Source organism: Bos mutus, chromosome 3 (assembly GCF_027580195.1).
Source record: "Bos mutus isolate GX-2022 chromosome 3, NWIPB_WYAK_1.1, whole genome shotgun sequence".
NCBI lineage: Eukaryota > Metazoa > Chordata > Mammalia > Artiodactyla > Bovidae > Bos > Bos mutus.
In genome coordinates, this window is record NC_091619.1 from 87,598,225 (window position 1) to 87,618,048 (window position 19,824).

Below are 19,824 nucleotides of genomic sequence, written 5' to 3' on the forward strand. Positions count from 1 at the left end.
GGTGCTCTCTACCCTTGAGCCCTGGTCTAAACTCCAGAGGACCACATCTGGATTGGCCCTGAACCTCCATGGTCAGGGACTGAGGATGACCTGGCTATCTGGATAAAATGCCAACACAGTTGGGGGAGGGAAGGGGGCACCAATTCACATAGCATATCTGGAATTACCTCTGTTGTACCAGGCATGCTGCTGCCTTCTGGGGCTACTAGATTAATCAGCCCTGGGCCCTGCCCTCAAGGAACTCACCTATGCTTTCAACATTCATCATTCAGCACCAGTTTAGTGAGGAATTGCTTCCCAGGTGGAGCTAGTGGTAAAGAACCAGGCTGCCAATCCAGGAGACATAAGAGATGCAGGTTTGATCCCTGGGTCAGAAAGTTTCCTTAGAGGAGGAAATGTCAACCCACTCCAGTATTCTTGCCTGGAGAATCCAATTGACAGAGAAGCCTGTTGGGGCTACAGTTTATGGAGTCACAAAGAATCGGACATGACTGAAGCAACTTAGCATACGCACATGCAAGCCCCAGGCTAGAGGTGGGAACGTAGTGACGGGCAGGGCATGGTCATGGCCCTCAGGGAGTTCAGTCTAGAGGAGCAGATGGACAATGACGATAGGCTGGTCCATGATGCAGGAGGGACAGGGGTCTATAGTTTATTATGGAAACTCGCTAAACTGCAGAGGCGGGTAGAAGCCAAAGAGGGTGTCCTGTAGGGTAGTCTCTTGATGGTGGGAGGTTAGAAGGACATGAGGACAGTGGTATGGGGTCTGCACATGTTCACTTGAGCATGGCTTTGATGGCTGATAGGAAGTAGACCATGGAAGGTACACTGAGAGCTGAGAAGACCCCGTGAGCATCAGCCCTGGCTCCTCCTTCTGTTGCTCAGATCAGGCAACAGCAAGTTCAAGTGAGGCCTTTCCTGGACTGCTGAGTTCCTCTCCCAGGAATCTGCACCTTGCCCTTCCACTTCCTCGGGACACTGTCAGAGAAGCCTTTCCTGGCTGTCCCATCTTATGCTCCCTAGCTTCCTTTGCAGCCTTATTTTTCCCCCCAGTTTCTCACCATCTGAAACAGGCTTTGTGTATCTCCACTAGATATATTACAAGCTTTGTGGAGTAGAGGATTTTGTCTTTTGATTTATTGCAGTCTCTCACTTCCCCAAAAACTGTCTGACAATTAAGAATGCAACAAATGCTTGATGAATGAATGAACGAATGGACCCAAGTAGTGTCTGACAGTTAAGTATGCAGTGAATGTTAGATGAATGGATGGATGGATGACTCCTGTATCTTCTGACACTTCCAGGCCATTCTGCTTTCCATTCCAATCAAAATTTTGTTCACCTCCTCATCACTGACTTATAGATCATGAAGGGCCCATGTGATGTAGGGAAGGACTTTGCTGCCTCTGAAGTATTTACCTGTGGGCTCTTCACTGTGGTACCCATGAGAATTGGTGTCAGAGGGTTTGTTGGGTACCAAGGAAACAGGGAAGTGGCTATGCTCTGACAGCCATGTTCTCCATCCTGTGGTTCTTAGTCATTGAGGTTTTGTTCAACATGTTTAGAATCCCAGAGCAGTGGGGTCTGGTATGTCCACGAGACATGCCCACAGATCCTGGGAGTGTCTGGTGAAACCCCTGCCAGGAACAAGATTGTTGTTTCCACAGGGGAATAAAGAAACCACTGGACCAGATGTTTTTCCTCTTCTTCCTCTCTGCTTCATCCATCCATCCAGCATTTTCTGAGTACATGTTCTGTGCCAACAGCTGGGGACACCAAGAGAGCTCACATTTTGTGAGGAAAGCTTGAAAAGTAAATAGTTGCAAAGCAGCTGGCTGAGTTCTCTGATTGGGGTGGACTGAGGGTTTGGAGGTCAGAGGAGAGGGCTCTGAGGCATGCTGAGTCAATTCACAGGCTCTGCTGAACTTAAGATCAGGTCAGAGACTCCTCTACTCTAGCTCTTACGAAAGCTATACATCTGTGTTTTCAGACATGCACACTTAAGAGGTGTGACAGGTGAGCTAGAGGAGCCTGAAGTTCTAAATGTCCCATTCAGTTTGTCCTTTAGTCCATGACACCTGTGTAGTCCCCTCAGATTGCTTCTCCAGAGACAGAAATCCAATACAGAAGACCAATACTTGGCTTGCAGAGCACTCATTCCCTAAGGAAAGCTAGGTGGTTCTGTGGTTAGAGCATGGACCAGTAAGAGGCCGCTCTTACTCAGTGTCAATCATGATCCACTGTTACCTTGAGCAGGTGGCATGGCCTCTTTGGCCTTGATCTCTTCAACTGTAAAATGGGCACAATGGTGTCTACCTACCAGGATGGTTGTAAAAATTATAGGGAATGTAATTTAAGGCCCCTTGCTCAGTGTCTAAATGCTGAGCAAACTGGTAATTTCTTTTTCTCCCCCTGATAGTGACAGAGAGCAAGACCTCTTTCCTTCTCAAGGAGGAGAAAAGTCAACTAATAACTCCTCTTTGTCCTGAATATAGTTGAATAACTTCCCAGTTCTGTACCATGTAGACTCACCAGCTCTGTGAACCAGAGTCAAGTATGAGCTATGGAGGAGATGGGAGAAGGGAGAAAGTTTCTCCCTGTGGATGTCAGCGATCTAGACAGACTTCCAGGAAGAGAGTGGGCAGGGACAGAGGAAGGACAAAAGCCTCCTTCTCACGCCTAGCAGAGAGCTCCCAAGAGCAATGGAAATGAAGCCAGAGGACAGTACAGACCTGTTTCACCCGTATGCAAATCATGTAATGAAACACAAATGACTTAGCAAGAAGCAGTGAGACTCACCCAGGTCTGACTTGCTGCTTCAGCCCCGAGCCAGCCTGAACTCAGCCAGACTTTTCTAAGGAGGTTTTGTTGGAATTCCACAGGACCACAGTTTGGAAGCTCGGACCAGAAAGAAGAGAGCTCCATTTCTGGAGAGAGTTCTGTGTGCTGGGGACTTTTCCTGTACATTGGGGTCGGGGGCAGATATATACTTTTCTACTGTATTTTCCATATCTACAATCAGCAGTTTTATTTTAGCAATTGGAAGAACAATCTTAGCCCCAGAAAAAGATGGAAAGATTATATTCTTTTGTGTGTGTGTGAAGGAATTTGTTTTATTCGTGTCTGTGTCTTTCACAGAGTTTTGGACAGAACTGATGCTTACAACATTTTTTTAAGTGAAAAAAAAAAAATGTCCTTATGTTACATATGGGAAAGCAGAAATTCAGAGAAGCGGAGTGCTTTGTCCAGGTCAGACAGCTGGTATGTAGCAAAAAAAAGATTCAAATCCAGTTCTGTTTGCAAGTTAGGCACTTTCTGTGGCATCACACTGATGCCCAGGAAGTGGGTTCTCTGAGCCCAGAGGCCTTAACACCGTTGGGGAAATAAAGACAGAGAACTCAGGACCTTGGGGTTGCTGACCCGCAGGAGAGGTCAAGCTGATTTAGGCTTTCTGGTTTTGTCCAGTTCTGCTCACCTCTTTCTAAATCACCCTTTTCAGGGAGCCTGGGACTTCGCTGAAGCCCCTGCAGGAGTTTTAATTCTTGGAAAGGCTCCATGCTCTTTGGCCCATAACAGGGGATTACATCCTTGTGGCCGGGATGTTTGACTCTGTCTCCTGGATAAGGGCTACCTGCCCCTATGGAGTATGGAGCCTCCTGACCCACATGGCATTCCCAGGTCAGATTTCCCAAGGAGCAGGGCACTCCAGAATGTACTCACGGATTCTGAGGGGGCCTGAGCCTCTGGTCCTGGAATGAGTGGCTCATATGAACTGGGCTCTGAACTGGCAAAATCCAATCCATTCAGCACTTAGATTGGGATGGGATAGAGGGTGTTATCAGATTCTTTGATCAACCTCAAAGCCTGCTGCCCTCAGCTGACTTCTCATTTCTGAAGTAGTCACTGGGCTAAAGGTCATTGCACAATCTTTTTCTTTAGTGATTCACTTATTTTGGTGAAATCAACTACAGTCATTTGAGTCAGTCTCATCTATCAAGGCGAATGGGTGGTGTTGATTTCTAAAGAATGCCTTCAGTCCCTGTCTTCTGCCAGGCAGGGTCCTGTGATGTCTCATTTGATGCTGGCAACCCTGAGAGGAAGATCCTGTCCTTCCTGTTTCACGGAGAAGGAGACTGAGGCTTAGAGAAGTTAGTAAGGGACTGAAATAGGGGCCTGTGATGCTAAGTCATGTCTGACTCTCTTGTGACCCCATGAACTGTAGCCCGCCAGGCTCCTTTGTCCTTGGCATTTCTGGAGTGAGTTGCTGTTTCCTTCTCCAGAAATCAGGGTAATCTCACCCCAGAATTCACTTAATTACTGCTGTGCCCCAGCTGCGGACACCAGGCTTGATCCTGAGATCTCGAGACATTTCTCAATAAAGGTACTAGTTACCAGTGGATGTAGGGGAACAAGCTTCCATCTGCCCACTAATTCCATGTCTGTGTGTGTGTATGCTCAGTTATGTCCAACTCTTTGCAATCCCAGGGACTGTAGCCCACCAGGTTCCTCTGTTCATGGAATTTTCTAGGCAATAATACTGGAATGGGCTGCCATTTCCTTCCCAAGGGGATCTTCCCGACCCAGGGATTGAACCAATGTCTCCTGCATTGACAGGCAGATTCTTTACCAACTGCCCCACCTGGGACTGCCTCCCAAAGGGACTCTAGCCCCATGGTGGCCCCCTCCTCCTTCCTAAGCACTCCCTTCCTGAAGCTATTCTGACGACACGTCTCTTCCTCCCTCCTTAAGCTCCTCTCACATATTTGTTCTTTTCTTGTATTAAGCTCTAGCCTTCAGTATCTGAGTCGGTGGATGGGGAGATGTGTGCCTTGTCCAGCTGGGAAACCTGCCCTTCCTCTGCTCCATCTCCGTCTCCAGGGCCGGTGACTTAAAGGCTACATGGAGAAGGGCAGGGAGACTTGGAAGATTTTGAACAATCATTTTCTGAGGACCTATAGATTTTTAAGTTGAGAGAAATGAGAAAATCTTGAGGTTATCAGGTCCAAATTAAGGAAAAGAAAAGTGGTTACAGAGTAAAATCATCTGTTTCTTGGAGCAGTACCTGGTGCCAGGCATTTATCACCAATCTGTGCTACAGCCTATAAGGCAGTTGTTAAATTTATTTTACATGGGAGAAAAGTGAGGCTCAGTGAGGTTTATCTGATGAAAACCTGTGCCATTTCAGCTACCCTGTTCCCCCTTCATCCCTGTTCCTTGCCAAGACTGGCTGGAGGAAGGCTGGACCATGGTGGTCACGCTGGATATGGACTAGTCCTTCTTCCCTGAACTTGCCGTTGTCTTAAGGACCAGATTGAGTTGGGGCTACCAACATCATTCCCATTCTCACTCTCAAAAGAAAGAGATTCCTTTGACTCATGATTGCAGAATCTGCTGTTTGTTGGGTTATTTCACTAGAAATGAGGGAATGGCCTTTGACCTGCACATTATTTTAGGGGGGGTACTGAGTCTCTTACTTAAAAATAATTTGATTTTTTCACCATGGCTAACAGTAATATTTCCTGGTTGGGATTCAATAGATAGATACTCTATAAAAATAATAAGTCTTATAAGTGATAAAAATAAGGATTTAGTATTTATCAACCTTTTTTTTTCTTTTTTTTAAAAAATATAAATTCATTTATTTTAATTGGAGGCTAATTACTTTACAATATTGTATTGGTTTTCAACCTTTTTTAAAAAAAGACCTTTGGAATGTTCCATGAAGTATGGTTTGGGAAAGAAAGACTTACCTAAATAGAGGCCACATTCCTTTGACATGCAACCTCCGTCATGAATTGCCCCTGCTTGCCTCTGTAGCCCTGTTTCTCACACCCTGACACCCTCACACCCCCACTGGTCGTATATACACTTTTCTGTTATTACTGAACCTCCAGAAGTTCTTTGCAGCTCTGACTGTTGGCTTCTAAGCCACTGAGCTGCCTAGGATACACACTTCTCAATACATCCCCTTCAGTTTAGCTCAGTTCAGTCGCTCAGTCATTTCTGAATCTTTGTGATCCCATGAATTACAGCATGCCAGGCCTCCCTGTCCATCACCAACTCCCAGAGTTCACTCAAACTCACGCCCATCGAGTTGGTGATGCCATCCAGCCATCTCATCCTCTGTTGTCCCCTTTTCCTCCTGCCCCCAATCCCTCCCAGCATCAGGGTCTTTTCCAATGAGTCAACTCTTAGCATGAGGTGGTGGCCAAAGTACTGGAATTTCAGCTTTAGCATCATTCCTTCCAAAGAACACCCAGGGCTGATCTCCTTTAGAATGGACTAGTTGGATCTCCTTGCAGTCCAAGGGATTCTCAAGAGTCTTCTCCAACACCACAGTTCAAAAGCATCAATTCTTCAGCACTCAGCCTTCTTCACAGTCCAACTCTCACATCCATACATGACCACAGGAAAAACCATAGCCTTGACTAGATGGACTTTTGTTGGCAAAGTAATGTCTCTGCTTTTAATACTTATGTATCTTTAGGATTCAAATCAAGTATGCCTACCCCTTAGTAACTGACCCTGGTACCCCAGCTTCTTTCATAGGTCTATAAAATCCATAAGTGCACTTAAACCTGTTTGCATATATTCATCTATATTTCTATATTTCATATATTGCCTCTCGTAGGGGAGGAATGATAACTTCTCATTTCTGTGTGCTTAGCACTTAGCATAGTGCCTGGCTTATGTACTGATCTATTTGTGTGTGTGTATGTGAGTGTATTTACTTATTTGACCTTTTAGGTTAATTTTATAATAATTTTTTAAAGTTTTTTCTCTAAACCTTTTTAGGATGTTCCTAGGAATCTGATCAAATTTATGTATTATCTTTTGAGTTTATAAGTTGAGGGTTCTTATAAATGAGTGTTCTTAAAAATAAAAATTCTGTCTATTCAAATTGTCTTCCATGTCCTTTGTTTCATCCTGGCTCTATGCAGTTCTTGGTGAGCTAACTTCTACTTATATCATCAGCTGGGCTATTATGATGATTTTACCTCTTCTTTTAGATTTAAAAAAATTTTTTAAATTGGCATATAATTGCTTTACTTCTTTTTGATATTTAATGGGGTGTTTTTAATATTTGAAAAATGACTGGGTTTTATCACTTGCTTAGCAGCCAACAACATCAGTACACTGTCTTTTTAAATTTTTTATCTGTTGTTCTTAGATTTCCCCAAAATATATTTATGTAATTTCATAATGATTATAAAGTTGCCTGCTGTTTTCCAGGTCTGGGTTTTTTGAAATTGTCTTCCAAGTAGTTGAGGAGTCAGTTTTAGGCATTCTTTCTACATGGGCAAGAATGATTCTGGAATCTTCCACCCTTCTGTCTCTCAGGTTTGCTGCTGGCTTTTCTTTCCTGACCACCCCGAGGAAGGTGTCCATTTGTCTCAGGAAGGGCAGAGTCACTCCCTTGCCGCTGCCCCAGGTCTATCTTTAGGCCGCCGGCCCGCCCCTCCACGCTCCTCCCCTTTCTCTGGTCTCCCAGCGCCTTTCTTTGATTTGTGTCGGAAGTTCCCCTTCGTCCTCTTGCCTCTTCCCCTTCATTTCCCAAGTTCCCACAGGAACCTGAGAAGTAGGTTGTGCCCAGAGGTTAGAACGGAAACTGCAGCAAGATAACTTCAAGGGACAATACCCAGTTGACGTCATTGCAACTTCTTTGCCTCGGCCAGAGTGGCTTTTTTTCTTCCATTTTCCTTCAGGTTACTCTTCTACCCCACCCAGTCCAGTCTCTGTCAACCTCTGTTTGAACGATCTCGTGCATTGTTTGGTTGGTTTATGTGTTTCCTCGTGTTGTGATGCAAAATCCATAGTTCCAGGTGGTGACTTAGAAATTGTTCTTTGTTAGAGTTGCTTTCATTTGAATCGGAAGCATTGCCTTGTGATTGTCATAATAACCTCCCCTGATCAGCATGCATGAGTTTCCATGATGCTTCTTAGAGGTGGGAAGTGAAGGAATTGTATAGCCATAATCTCTAGGAAAATACACAAATGCATGGAATGAACTGTCACTGAATATAAAAAAGAAACTGTTATGAACCCTGGTTGCTGCTGCTACTGCTGCTAAGTCGCTTCAGTCATGTCCGACTCTATGTGACCCCGTAGGCAGAAGCCCACCAGGCTCCCCATCCCTGGGATTCTCCAGGCAAGAACACTGGAGTGGGTTGCCATTTCCTTCTCCAATGCATGAAAGTGAAAAGTGAAAGGGAAGTCGCTCAGTTGTGTCCGACTCTTAGCGACCCCATGGACTACAGCCTACCAGGCTCCTCCATCCATGGGATTTTCCAGGCAAGAGTACTGGAGTGGGGTGCCATTACCTTCTCCATGAACCCTGGTTAGTATTCTTTAATTGGTTTCAATCAAAAAATGAGAAAAGGAAACTCCCATTTATGGAATGTCAGGCAGCGTGCTAAGGCCATTCTCTTGGATTTTTTTTCTTCAATTCTCTCTAGCTTAGCTCCCTAGAAAAGCTCCATTTTTCCTAGTTTTTAGTAGAGGAACTAAGGCTTAAGTTAAAAAATGGGCTTGAGGTCAAGTCCAATTTGAATGCTCTTTCTTGCAGATGATTCCATGCATGGGAATTGACCTGGGATTAGAATGCAGGTGAGCGGTCAGTCACTCAGTGTTTGTTCTTTCTGTCTCCTCCCTCCAGCTGTACCTGCAGGCCCGATTCACTTGGCGAGGGGCCCGCCTGCTCCGGCCCCTTCTGCAGTTCACCCTGATCATGATGGCCTTTTACACAGGACTGTCCCGTGTGTCTGACCACAAGCACCATCCCAGCGATGTCCTGGCAGGATTTGCTCAAGGAGCCCTGGTGGCATGCTGCATAGTAAGTAGCCTCTGGTCCTCAGCACATGAGCAAGGTCCTGAACAACTTGCTCATTAAATGTTTTTGGTTCAGTGATCAGAGCCAGGGCACTCTCAATCTTCTTCTCTGCCTGGTGTCCAGGGAGCCACCCTGCCCCAGGACCTCTTTCAATGAACTGAGGATAATTCCTGCTTCTTTCCAACCTGGAAGTTTTATTTTATTTTTAAATTTTTATTGAGTTATAACTTACCTTCCATACAATTCACTTGCTTTACTTGCATAATTCAATGCTTCTTGGTATATTTACAGAGTTGTATAACTATTGCCACAGGCATAGGATTTTTTCACCACAAGGCATGTGGGATCTTATCTCCCCAACATAAAGGGGGATCTTATGCCCCCTACATTGGAAACATGGAGTCTTAACCTGTGGACTTCCAGGGAAGTCCCCATGGAAGTTTTAATCCACCAGACTCTATAAATCCTCTTCTCCAGAAGGGTTAGGCTCATAGTTGCTATTGCAAGATATCTTAGATAGTATCCTACTCACTTACTCTATTCATGAGGGCATTTAGGGTTCAGGAGGGGAAGAAACTTGTCCCAAGTCATATGTCAAGAGTCTAAGTCTCTGACTCATCTGTTGCTCACATGCTGCTTTGGTGATCACTTACTATTCAGAGGCACTTCCCAGTTTCTTGAAAACTTTTACCCTTCTTACTGTGACCTTGGGCTTCCCTTGGAGCTCAGTCAGTAAAGAATCTGCCTGCAATGCAGGAGACTTGGGTTTGATTCCTGGTTCGGGAAGATCCCCTGGAGAAGGAAATGGCAACCCACTCCAGGATTCTTGCCTGGAGAATCCCATGGACAGAGGAGCCTGGCGGGCTACAGTCCATGGGGTCTCAAGAGTTGGACATGATTTAGCGGCTAAACCACCACCACCACCACCACCACCATGACCTTTACTGGACTTAGTCAGATTCTTGTCTCGTTGTTGGCTGGGTGAGAGAGAGCTTGGTGAAGGCTCAGCTCTCTCCTAGCCTGAGGGCTTTGTACATCAAACCACAGAGCTTCCTGGAGAATGGTCTTGAATGGATCACATTCTGATTTGCCCCATATGGCAGAGTTACCCCTTCACACACCTCCTCCTGACTCCTGGTGAGGGTGGGGTGAGGCATTCTACCTCTGAGCCTCTGTGTCTTCAGGTATCTCTGCTTTTCTTGCCCGCAACAAGCTGTTTTTAAAAGTCAAAAAGAGAAGCTTAAAAAAAAAATCTGTATAACATTAAATTTTGTGCTGGAAACTTTGAGGGGCTTATTCAGCCAACATGACTGAGCACCTCCTCTGACACCATGCTTTCCTGGTCTGTACTAAGGGGTACTTACCCCGGTCCAGCAGGAGTTCTAGAACAGAGAGTACTGGCTGGGTGTTCGAGTACTACATGTGCAGGTCGTATTGTTAGTTTTAACCCTTGTTCATTCCCGGTAAGAATCATGAGGCAGAGAGATCTATACTAGCCCCTGGTCCTTTCCTGGGTACTCAGCCTGGCTGAAGCCTGGTATCTCCCTGCACTAACCACCTTGTCTCCTATATTCATCACTCTGTGTTGAAACTGTGAACATGTGTCTCCCTTTACACCTTTCCTCCTGGACAGGGATCCTAGTCAATATATGTGTTATTCTCCTTATGTCACCAACACCTCTCAGGGATGCTAGCTCAGACTAAGTGAATGGGTGTGTAATCAACAAAGCAAGGATCTGTGAGCTGATCCACTTTTTCTTGAGAACATTCTCTTGAAGGCAGGGGGATGGATAAGGCACAGTCCTTGCTTTCAAGGCAATCCCAGTTCAGTTGCTCATAGCCAGGCCAGGCACAGGAACTATAGGAGGACGAGGGGCCATCATGGGGACTGGCCAGGACACTTTAGCAGGCATACAAGGTGAGAAGAGGGGCATGGAGTTGGGGCAATCAGAGTGGGCACCACGGAGAAAGTAGCATCTGAGCTGCCAGCCAGCCTTGACCTGGGAACCCTAGCCTAGGGACTGGCTGTTTTGCGGGCTTTATTCTTTACTTTCTTTAGTTTTTTTTTCCTAGTCAAGGCCAGAAGGGAGAGAAATTGGGGGAGCGCACCGTTAATGAGAGTGGCTTTCACTGGGTAGCTTGTTCTCTGCAGCCTGGCCCTTTAATGTGAAGTGACAGCGGGGGATGGGTGTTTGCATGACAGGGTAACCCTCTGCTGACCGTGCTGTCTGAGCTTCACTCGAGGCAGGAGGTCGGCCCACGGGGGCCTGCTGTGGTGTTTCCTTTTTGGCGCCACTGCCCTAATTAAAATCTCCTGCACCCCCAATTAAAAAAATTGAAAGATCGGGGGTGGGGGTCCTTGATAGCCTTCCTGTCTTTTATAGAGCACGTTGTACTACGTACAATGGGACAAAGTGTATGGGAGGACCAGGATTTATTTTCGAGAAGGGAAATGAGGGGTCTGACTTTTATCCTGTTTGGCTCTGGCAGGCTGGAGCACTGGATAGGAATTTGGTCCTAGCGTTTGTCAAGCACCTACTCTGTGTTGGTCTCTTATAGATTCTTTACTCATCGGTTCCTTATAAGGCATATGAAGCCATTGGAGACTATAGCCATTTTACAGATGAGGTAACTGAGACTCAGAGAGATGACTCAGGTCATCCAAGATGAGAGCTCCTGGGGATGCTCAAAGCTGTGCCCTCTGGGATTGGCAAAGAGGCGTGGTCACCTGAGCCAAAGTAGCCAGCGTATGCAGCTACTTCAAGAGCAGAATTTAAGGGTGTCAGGGGCCTTCCCAAGCCTTTAGGCTGCTTCAGTTGCTGCTTTCAGTTTGTTAGCCTGTTTTACAGTGTAAAAATGGCTTAGAAAAGGGTTGCAAGCATTTTCCCTGTCCCACTCAGCTCTGAACACACGAGTGTAGGGACTCAATATTTATTATTTTTCTCCCAGCGCCTGACTCCCAGCTTAGTCCTCAGGAGCCCGTGGTCCTAACTGGCTCAGGATTCCAGCACCGAGTGAGCCATTTCACGTAAGCTACTCAAAGAGGCCAGAGCAAGATGTGGGGTCAGCTTAGGAGCTTGAGAATGCTCAACTGGGGGAAAGGAAGGCAGTGTGTCATTTTCCATCATAAGAAGTATGAGGAAGACAGAAACAAAACTCAGGACACCGGGATGAGCTGGAGATGGGTCTGGGGAACTAAGAAGAGGGGACAGGAAGGTGGATGAAAGGCATCTGCCTTACAGGTTTTGCCGCACCACTTATCAGGTGCTTTCTTGGAGTTGTACCAGGTAGCTTGCAGCCTAGGCAGGAGCCTGTGGTCTCTGCCCTGCTGTGTCTCATAGCAGAACTTGGTCCCAAGAAAAAAGGCTGCCCAGGCACATCCCAAAGCCATATTCTCTTCTCACCCATGAATGTGGCTGATTTGAATGGATCTTGACACAGGGGCATCACCTGAGACTGGTTAGGAGGACCAAGAAGAGGCAGCCCAGTAAGGTACAAGGCCACTTCACAGGGGGCCAAGGAATGTATAAGCCATTTCCCACCCTTGCCAATAATCTCCTGAGCCAAGCTTCAATGCACCCCCAGTGACAAAAGCATCACATTTGCTAACAAGCATGGAAAGCTCATGTGCAGCTACTGTGTCAAGCACTTTACACTGATCGTCTCCAGTGCCCGGAAAACCCTGCACCCTTCACTGTCCTCACTAAAGAGATGAGGAAACGGACTAGGAAGGATGAAGTAACACAGAGAAAGGGTAGAAGGTAGAGGGTCGACTCCAGGCAGTTCAGCAGGGCCAGCTCTGAAGATCCCAGCCTCTTGTAAGACCTCATCTCCCACTCCTCTCACACCCCCTCACCTCCAGGCATAGCACTTGAAACAGATTTTTTGGAACCCTGAGGTCCTGTCTTAGACAGCTGTCCCCTTTTAATGGAGCACAGTTTCAGTTTCACTCCATCGTTGATGAAACCTGTGTTACTTTCCCATGTCCCTGCTCTAACAAATTGTCACAAACTTAGTAGCTTAGAACAACACAGATTAATTTTCTTAGAGTTCTTGAGTTCTGAATTCCAGAATGCATCTCACTGGGCTAAAATTGACATGTTGCAGAGCTGCATTCCTTCTGGAAGATCTGGGGAGAGTCTCAAATACCAAAGATTGCTTGACATTTCCAGCTTCCAGAGGCTGCTTGCATTCTTTGGCTTGTGGTCACTTCCTCCATCTTCATAACCAGCAGCGTAGCATCTTCATCTCTTTTTCAGGCTCTCTGGCCTCTGATCCCATCAGCACATCTTCTGTGTTTCTGACTCTCCTGCCTTCCTCTTTTGAGGGCCCCTGTGATTACATTGGGCCCACTTGGATAATATAGCATCATCTTCCCATCTTGATATCCTTAACTTAGTCACATCTGCAAAGTCCATTTTGCCATGTAACATATGTATTCGCAGGTCCTGGGGATTAGGGACCTGGGCATCGTTGGGGGTGGCATTGTTTAGTTTGCCACATCTTCTCTTCTTCCTTTTCTGAAGACAGTTGCTTAACTTTCTTCTAATGGTGCCATGGCCCCTTGAATGTTTTCCACTATGACATTCAGCCTGGTTCTGTCATGATTGTTCAAATGTCTGTCTCCCCAAGTAGCCTTATGGGTACCTTGATGGCAGAATCCATGGCTTAACCCTTGGTTGTTCATTCTCAGTGCCTAGTGCTGTGGCTGATACACAGTAGCTGCTTGATAAGCATTGGTTAAAGAATGAGTAATGTTAGCTTGTGACTTTCGGCAAGATACTTCCTCCCTGAGCCTAGTTTCCTCATCTGTGAATTGATCTTGGAAGCCCTTTAGCTCCATGACCTTCTCCCACAGAGATTCCGAGGCTCAGCCAACTTTGGGCTTTGTAGTAACTGTACTGGATTTGCCTTCTTGGGGCTTCCCAGGTGGCTCAGTGGTAAAGAATCCACCTGCCAATGCAGGAGACACAGGAGATGTGAGTTCTATCCCTGGGTCGGGAAGATCCCCTGGAAAATGACCATGGCAACCCACTCCAGTATTCGTGTCTAGAAAATTTCATGGACAAAGGAGCTTGAAGGGCTGCAGTCCATGGGGTCGCAGAGTTGGACATGACTGAGCAGACATGCAGAGAGACCTGCCTTCTCAGACAGAACTGTCTCTCTGCATTGTCCATGTAGGTGGCCTCTACTGGGGGCCACGGCATATCTTTAAGTCCCCAAGGGTTATAACACATCACTCCAGACTGTGGGCTCAGCCACTGTGGAGCCTTGGGCAATAGGCTATGACAGCCAAGCACTTTGACCTGGGTCTTGAGAGTAAGTCCTGTCACAGCAAAAAGATGTGTCTAGACAAAAATCACACGCCAAACAGGAGAGGGTTCGGTTCCCTCCCCCACTGCTTGGGAGTTGAACTCTTTCCAGAGGAGGGAGGCAACGGTGCCCATCACAGACAAAAAACCTACACGGCATCGTGGACTCAACACGGAGACACAGACGCATGGGGTCCGAAGGGCAGGCGCACTGATATACACCTTCACACATGTGGATGCGGGTGCATGGCACAGAGGCACATGGTCAGACCCAGTTGTACACTGTCATCCATCCTCTTTCTGTCACCAGCTCTCAGAACCACGGATACACAGACAGGTCAAGGCAAACACAGGCACATGCTCACTGTCCCCCGCCTCCCCCAACACACACACATACACACAATCACCCCTCCCAAAATTTGAACTCTACAGCTGGGCTCAGCATTCCCACCCTTGGAGTAACCCAGGGACCCGGATGAAGCGACAGACAGTAGGTTCATTTCCTGTCTGGTGACAACTTGCCTATCTGGCCACCTCCTCCCTGACCCTCCAACAGATGGCAAATTACGGGGCCCTGGGAGGGGTCAGGGCAGGGCCAGGCCACCATTGCTGTGGTGCAGCAGAGGAAGCAGCTGCTCGTGAATTTCATAAACATGAGGCAGAGTCTTTCCTGGTTTTCCTCTCCTGGGGGGTGTGGCTCAGCCAGCCGTTGCTCTTTTGTGTGCTGCTGTCTTCCTCCAGGATGTAGGGAAGGGCAAGGGTGTTCTTTGTCTCTGCCCCAGAGAGGTGACCTTGAGGGAGGAGACAAATGAGGATGTGAATGGAAGAAGAGTTCAGCAATGACAGCCCCCCCAGAGGAAACTGGGGTGCAGAGAGAGTGAGACACACCTGAGGACACATGGTGGCAGAGTAGGAACCAGATCCCAGCTCTCCTGATCTTATCTTAAAAGATTAAACTAGGAAACCCTAACCATGTGCAATCTATGCCATGAATTTGTGGGATGATCACCTTCTGTACCGGGAGATTTCCATGTGTTTCCACTGGATTTGTTCCACTGCTGCCCAGGCACAGGGAATGGATGAAATAACCTCCTGAATCTCTCTGACCCTGCAAAAGCCTTGCTGTTTGTCCAGAAGCTCTGGGATGACCTTGCCACTCTGGGCCCCCATTCTCAGATGGGCAGGGGTGACAGGAATATAGGTGTGAGAGAGAGAAGAAAGCAGGGCAGAGTCATTGTATTGGGTTGGCTAACATGTTCATTCAGGTTTTTCCGTAAGATAAAATCTGCTTTCTTATTCCCCTGCTGAGATGAATGGGATGGATGCAAGGCTGACTCAGAAGGGGGGAGTTGTATTCTCACCACTTAGTTAGATATATCGGCCAAGTTACTTCCTTTCAGATGCCTCTTTCCATCCCACCAGGTGGGGATGATACGTCTTAACACACAACCTCATCTTTGGATTGAGGAATCAATGAATTAAAGATGTGTCATGCTGGCATGTGCAGCACATTGATTGAATGTGTATTCTGTGTTAAGTATGATGCTTCGTTTTAAATATTCACAAACTGAAAAGAATTGGTCCTTAAAGAGCTTAGGGTTCAGTGGTTTCCCAACCACAGTTCATAATAAGAAATACACCGCACATCATAACCCATGAGAGGCAACTGTGCATGCATGTTCAGCTGTGTGTCCGACTGTTTGCGACCCCATGGACTGTAGCCCACCAGGCTCCTCTGTCCATGGAATTTTCCGGACAAGAATACTGGAGTGGATAGCCATTCCCTCCTTCAAGGGATCTTCCTGACCCAGGGATTGAACCCACGTCTCGTCTCCTGCATTGGCAGGCAGATTCTGTATCACTGAGCCACCTGGGAAGCCTAATAGAGGCACTGACACATAACTAAAATATTTTGCAAAATAAGACACTTATTATAGGTGATACAGTCTACTGTTTTAAATTTAACCTTTAAAATGCTGGTAGTGACCACCTAATACATTGATGTCATGACTTATTAATGACTTGAACTGTGCAGTTTGAAAAATGCTACTCTAGTGGGAAGGACATAAAACACCCAAGTGCAGTAGACGGGCAGAGCCATTAGGATGGGCTCCTGTCCTGGGGACAGTGGGGCCATGAGAAGGGGAGCACTCCTTTATCTTGAAGGTGATGGAAGTCTGGAAAGAATTCCTAGAGTAGGAGAATATTGAGCAATGTATGGGTATTTTCTCTGAGATATGAAAGATAAGGAAGGGCATTTCATGTAGGAGCAATAACACAAAGACATGGGGATGGATGTGTATATGGCATGATCTGTGACCCTAAAAATTTCAGAATGATGGAACATGTGGGATGCTTGGGAGAAGTCAGTTATAGTAGCCTCCTTTACGCTTTCCACTTCAAAAGATGGGATTTCTGGAAGTGGTCTCCTGCTTCCTCCAGTTTCTATAATTCTTGGGTACCATGTTCCTGAACTCTGGCTGATGCTGGATCTAGCACCCTAGTGACCGAGCGTCAGCTCTCTGGGTCCTCCTTACCAGCTACCCTCCTCTGTATTAACTGAGAAGTGCCCTCCTGTGAGGATCTCTACAGGGTTCAGATGCCTGTCTCCTTCAGAACTGCCCATGACTTTCCTCTGCTGCTCCAAACCCTCCTTCTTTTCATGGGACTAATTTCCTTCATGACCCTCAGTATTGATGATGGTCATAAAAGACGATGACTGAGGATTTGAAGACCCTTTCATAGGTATGAAGTGTTTTTACATGAATCCTTCCATTTAAGCCTTACAGAAACCGTAGGAAGGTAGATTTTTAAATAGCCGTAGCACACAAATGAAGGGCAGACCCATCATCTGATATCACAAACCTCTTTGTCTTGCGCAAGTGCAAGCCTAGACAAGAGTGTGCATTGGCCTGGGTCACACAGCAGTAGCAATTTGGGGACTAGATCCTGTAGCCTGACTTCTTGTGTGACGCTCTTTCTACCTCATCAAGTTCCCACTCACATACACAAGGAAATCACTCAGTATGGACACTGGTAAGTCCCCAGGGCCAAAAAGTCACTGACACTGGCCTTGTTAAGGTCAGAAAATAATTATTGTAATAAAGTAACTCCTATTTAGTCAAAAGACAGGGCTGCCAAAGATGCCTTTTCTTTGCATGTGTGCTCAGTCACTCAGTCGTGTCAGACTCTCATGCGACCCCATGGACTGTAGCCCGTTAGACTCCTCTGTCCATGGGATTTTCCAAACAAGAATACTGGAATGGGTTTCCATTTCCTCCTCCAGGGGAACTTCCGGACCCAGGGCTCAAACTCTCGTGTCCTGCATTGGCAGGCGGACTTAAGGTGTGAGGGTGAGCCAAGACTCAAGGCAAAGGAAAATTATTCTGTAATCGGTGAGATTGTTTATTATGGTAGAGCAGGATGCTCTAAGGATATCCCAAGACCAAGGCATAGGGGGGTATGCAACAGGGACAGCCCATGGTTTCTAGCCTCACGAGGGGAGTGAGTGGACTAGATTTACTGAGGGTTTTGCATGCTGGGCTCTGAGCACAGCTCATTCCCTTGAGTAGCTTGTTGTCTAAAGGGAAATCATGACATCACATTTAAGCACTGCATCTGCACTAAAGTCTAGGCCTCATACTAAGATGGAAGGTCATTAAAAGTTCAGTTTGGGTACCGAAGAGAGCAGGTAAGAGCAGCTCAAGGAAGGGCTCATGGAGCCCCAGTGTGCAGATAGGGGAGTTGCTCTCAAAGAGATTACAAGATGTCTAAGACACACAAGCCATTAAATAGCAGGCCTAGCAGCCCATCTGATCATCTGGAGCTTGGTGAGCTCTAGGCAGGCAGCCCCTCAGCTGGGCTGGGCTATGTGCTCTGGGGAGTGGCATGTCAGGGCTGGTGAATGCTGGCAACACGACACTGGAAGCATCTTTCTTTTTGATTGGCTGACTCATTCTCTCCAAAAGCCCCAGAAATTATTAGACTCAGAGAGCAGATCCTATGTGTCCTATGGAAAACTCCCATTTCACATGGTCTTCGTGTCTGACTTGAATCGATACAGGCTTTCACGTACTCATTCATATTCTCGATCATTTCTATTTCCTTCTAATTTTTCTTGTTTCTACTTCCTTCTCTTGTTTCTTTTCTTTCTACCCAAGAGGCTGGGGAAGAGAGGTGACTGGATGTGGGCAGGCACTTAACACACAAGCCGGTGATCATGGCTGTTTGCTATCAAGCCCCACTTGCGCCTTTTGTGACACCACGTATTCCTTAAGTAAGCCTGAGGTATCATATCCCTCATTTAGGTATTTTGCTGAAAGTGGCAGAACTTTGATTTGAAGACAGATTTGCCCTACTCCCAAGAGCAAAGCCTGTCACCGGTGCTGCATGTGTAGGATGGGGAGTGGGACATGGTGACCCATTGGCACAGTAATAAGAGTAACCATTTATATAAGGAGACTCCTGTACATTTCTCATCTCATCACCTCCAGTGGGATTCCTCCAGCCTGGAGTTGTCATGTTTGTGTGTAGCCTTGCTCTGGGTAGAAGGACTACATTCTCCTGAGTGCTTGCCTGAATCAGATCACCATACTCTCAGATTACAGATCCTCTCTGACTCAGGAGGTTAGAACCATATTTCTAAGCCAATGTCAGAGGGACCCAGAATATTAGAAGGCAGAGGAAAGCAGAACTATAATTCCCTGCCACCCCCCAGGATAGTTACCCAAACAGAGTTTTGATGGGAACAAGTGCAAGATTTCTAGAGTTGAAAACAAGACTACAAAGAGAAACATAGGTCCCCCTGCACACACATCCACCCACATACATACGCACACCTCTCTCAACCACAGTACTGGCCTCAGCCTTTCAAAAACCCATCTTGTCTTCTTTGTCTTCACTGCGTGATGGTTGCACAGGACTCATCGTCTCCTCTTCTGCAACAGTGTCCTGACCAGTATCCCTGCCTTCAGGCGCCCAGCTCCCTTTCTGATGCCTTATTCTTAGATAATTGTGATCTTAATGCAGGTCTCCCCACCATGCTGCTTTCCTGCTTCAGCCTTGACCATGGCTCCTCAGGCTGTGTCATATTCCTTCTCAAGATCTGGCTCCCCCTCCAGCCCCCCTCACCGCTCGGCCCTCCCCACACTGAGCTTCCCACAGCTCCTGGACTTGCTGGGCTCCCTCACTCCCTTTTCATGTGCTACTCCCTTTGCCTAGAACAACATTCCTGGCATTCACCACCTGGCTCCCTCCTACTTATTCTTCAAAGCTAAGCTCAAATAGACCACCTTTGGGGGAAGCTTTCTCAGGCCCTCTTCCCTCCCCTTCATCCTGGGTTAGATGCTGTGTTCTCTGTACTGCTTTAACACCCTGGCTTCCCTCTATCCTAATCCTAAACCATGCTATTGTATTGCTCTATTTACCTGGATCTCTCCCTCATTGACCTGGGAGCTCTTAGAGGGCAAAGAATTCTGTCTCCTGTATAATTATCTTTATCATCTCAGGGCTTGGAACAGAGCAGATGTTCAATAAGTGTTTACTGATTGTGCTTTTCAAGAAGGTAATTTATGAAATGCAGAGAAGAGAATAGGAATTGAAAGCTTATGCTCAGGGCGAGAGATCTTAGAACTCTTACTGGTGCTTCACACAATTTTGTGTTTGCTGAGACCGTTGTCTGCT

General features: G+C 46.7%; 1 protein-coding gene across 1 annotated transcript in view; it reads left to right on the forward strand.

Moving 5' to 3' along the window:
• The window catches only part of PLPP3 (phospholipid phosphatase 3), an 89,487-nt gene that overhangs the window by 64,609 nt on the left and 5,054 nt on the right, over positions 1-19,824 (forward strand). The window contains exon 5 of the mRNA XM_005903333.3: positions 8,657-8,833. Within this exon, the coding sequence (XP_005903395.1) occupies positions 8,657-8,833 (177 nt within the window). The remainder of the gene's footprint in view (positions 1-8,656; positions 8,834-19,824) is intronic.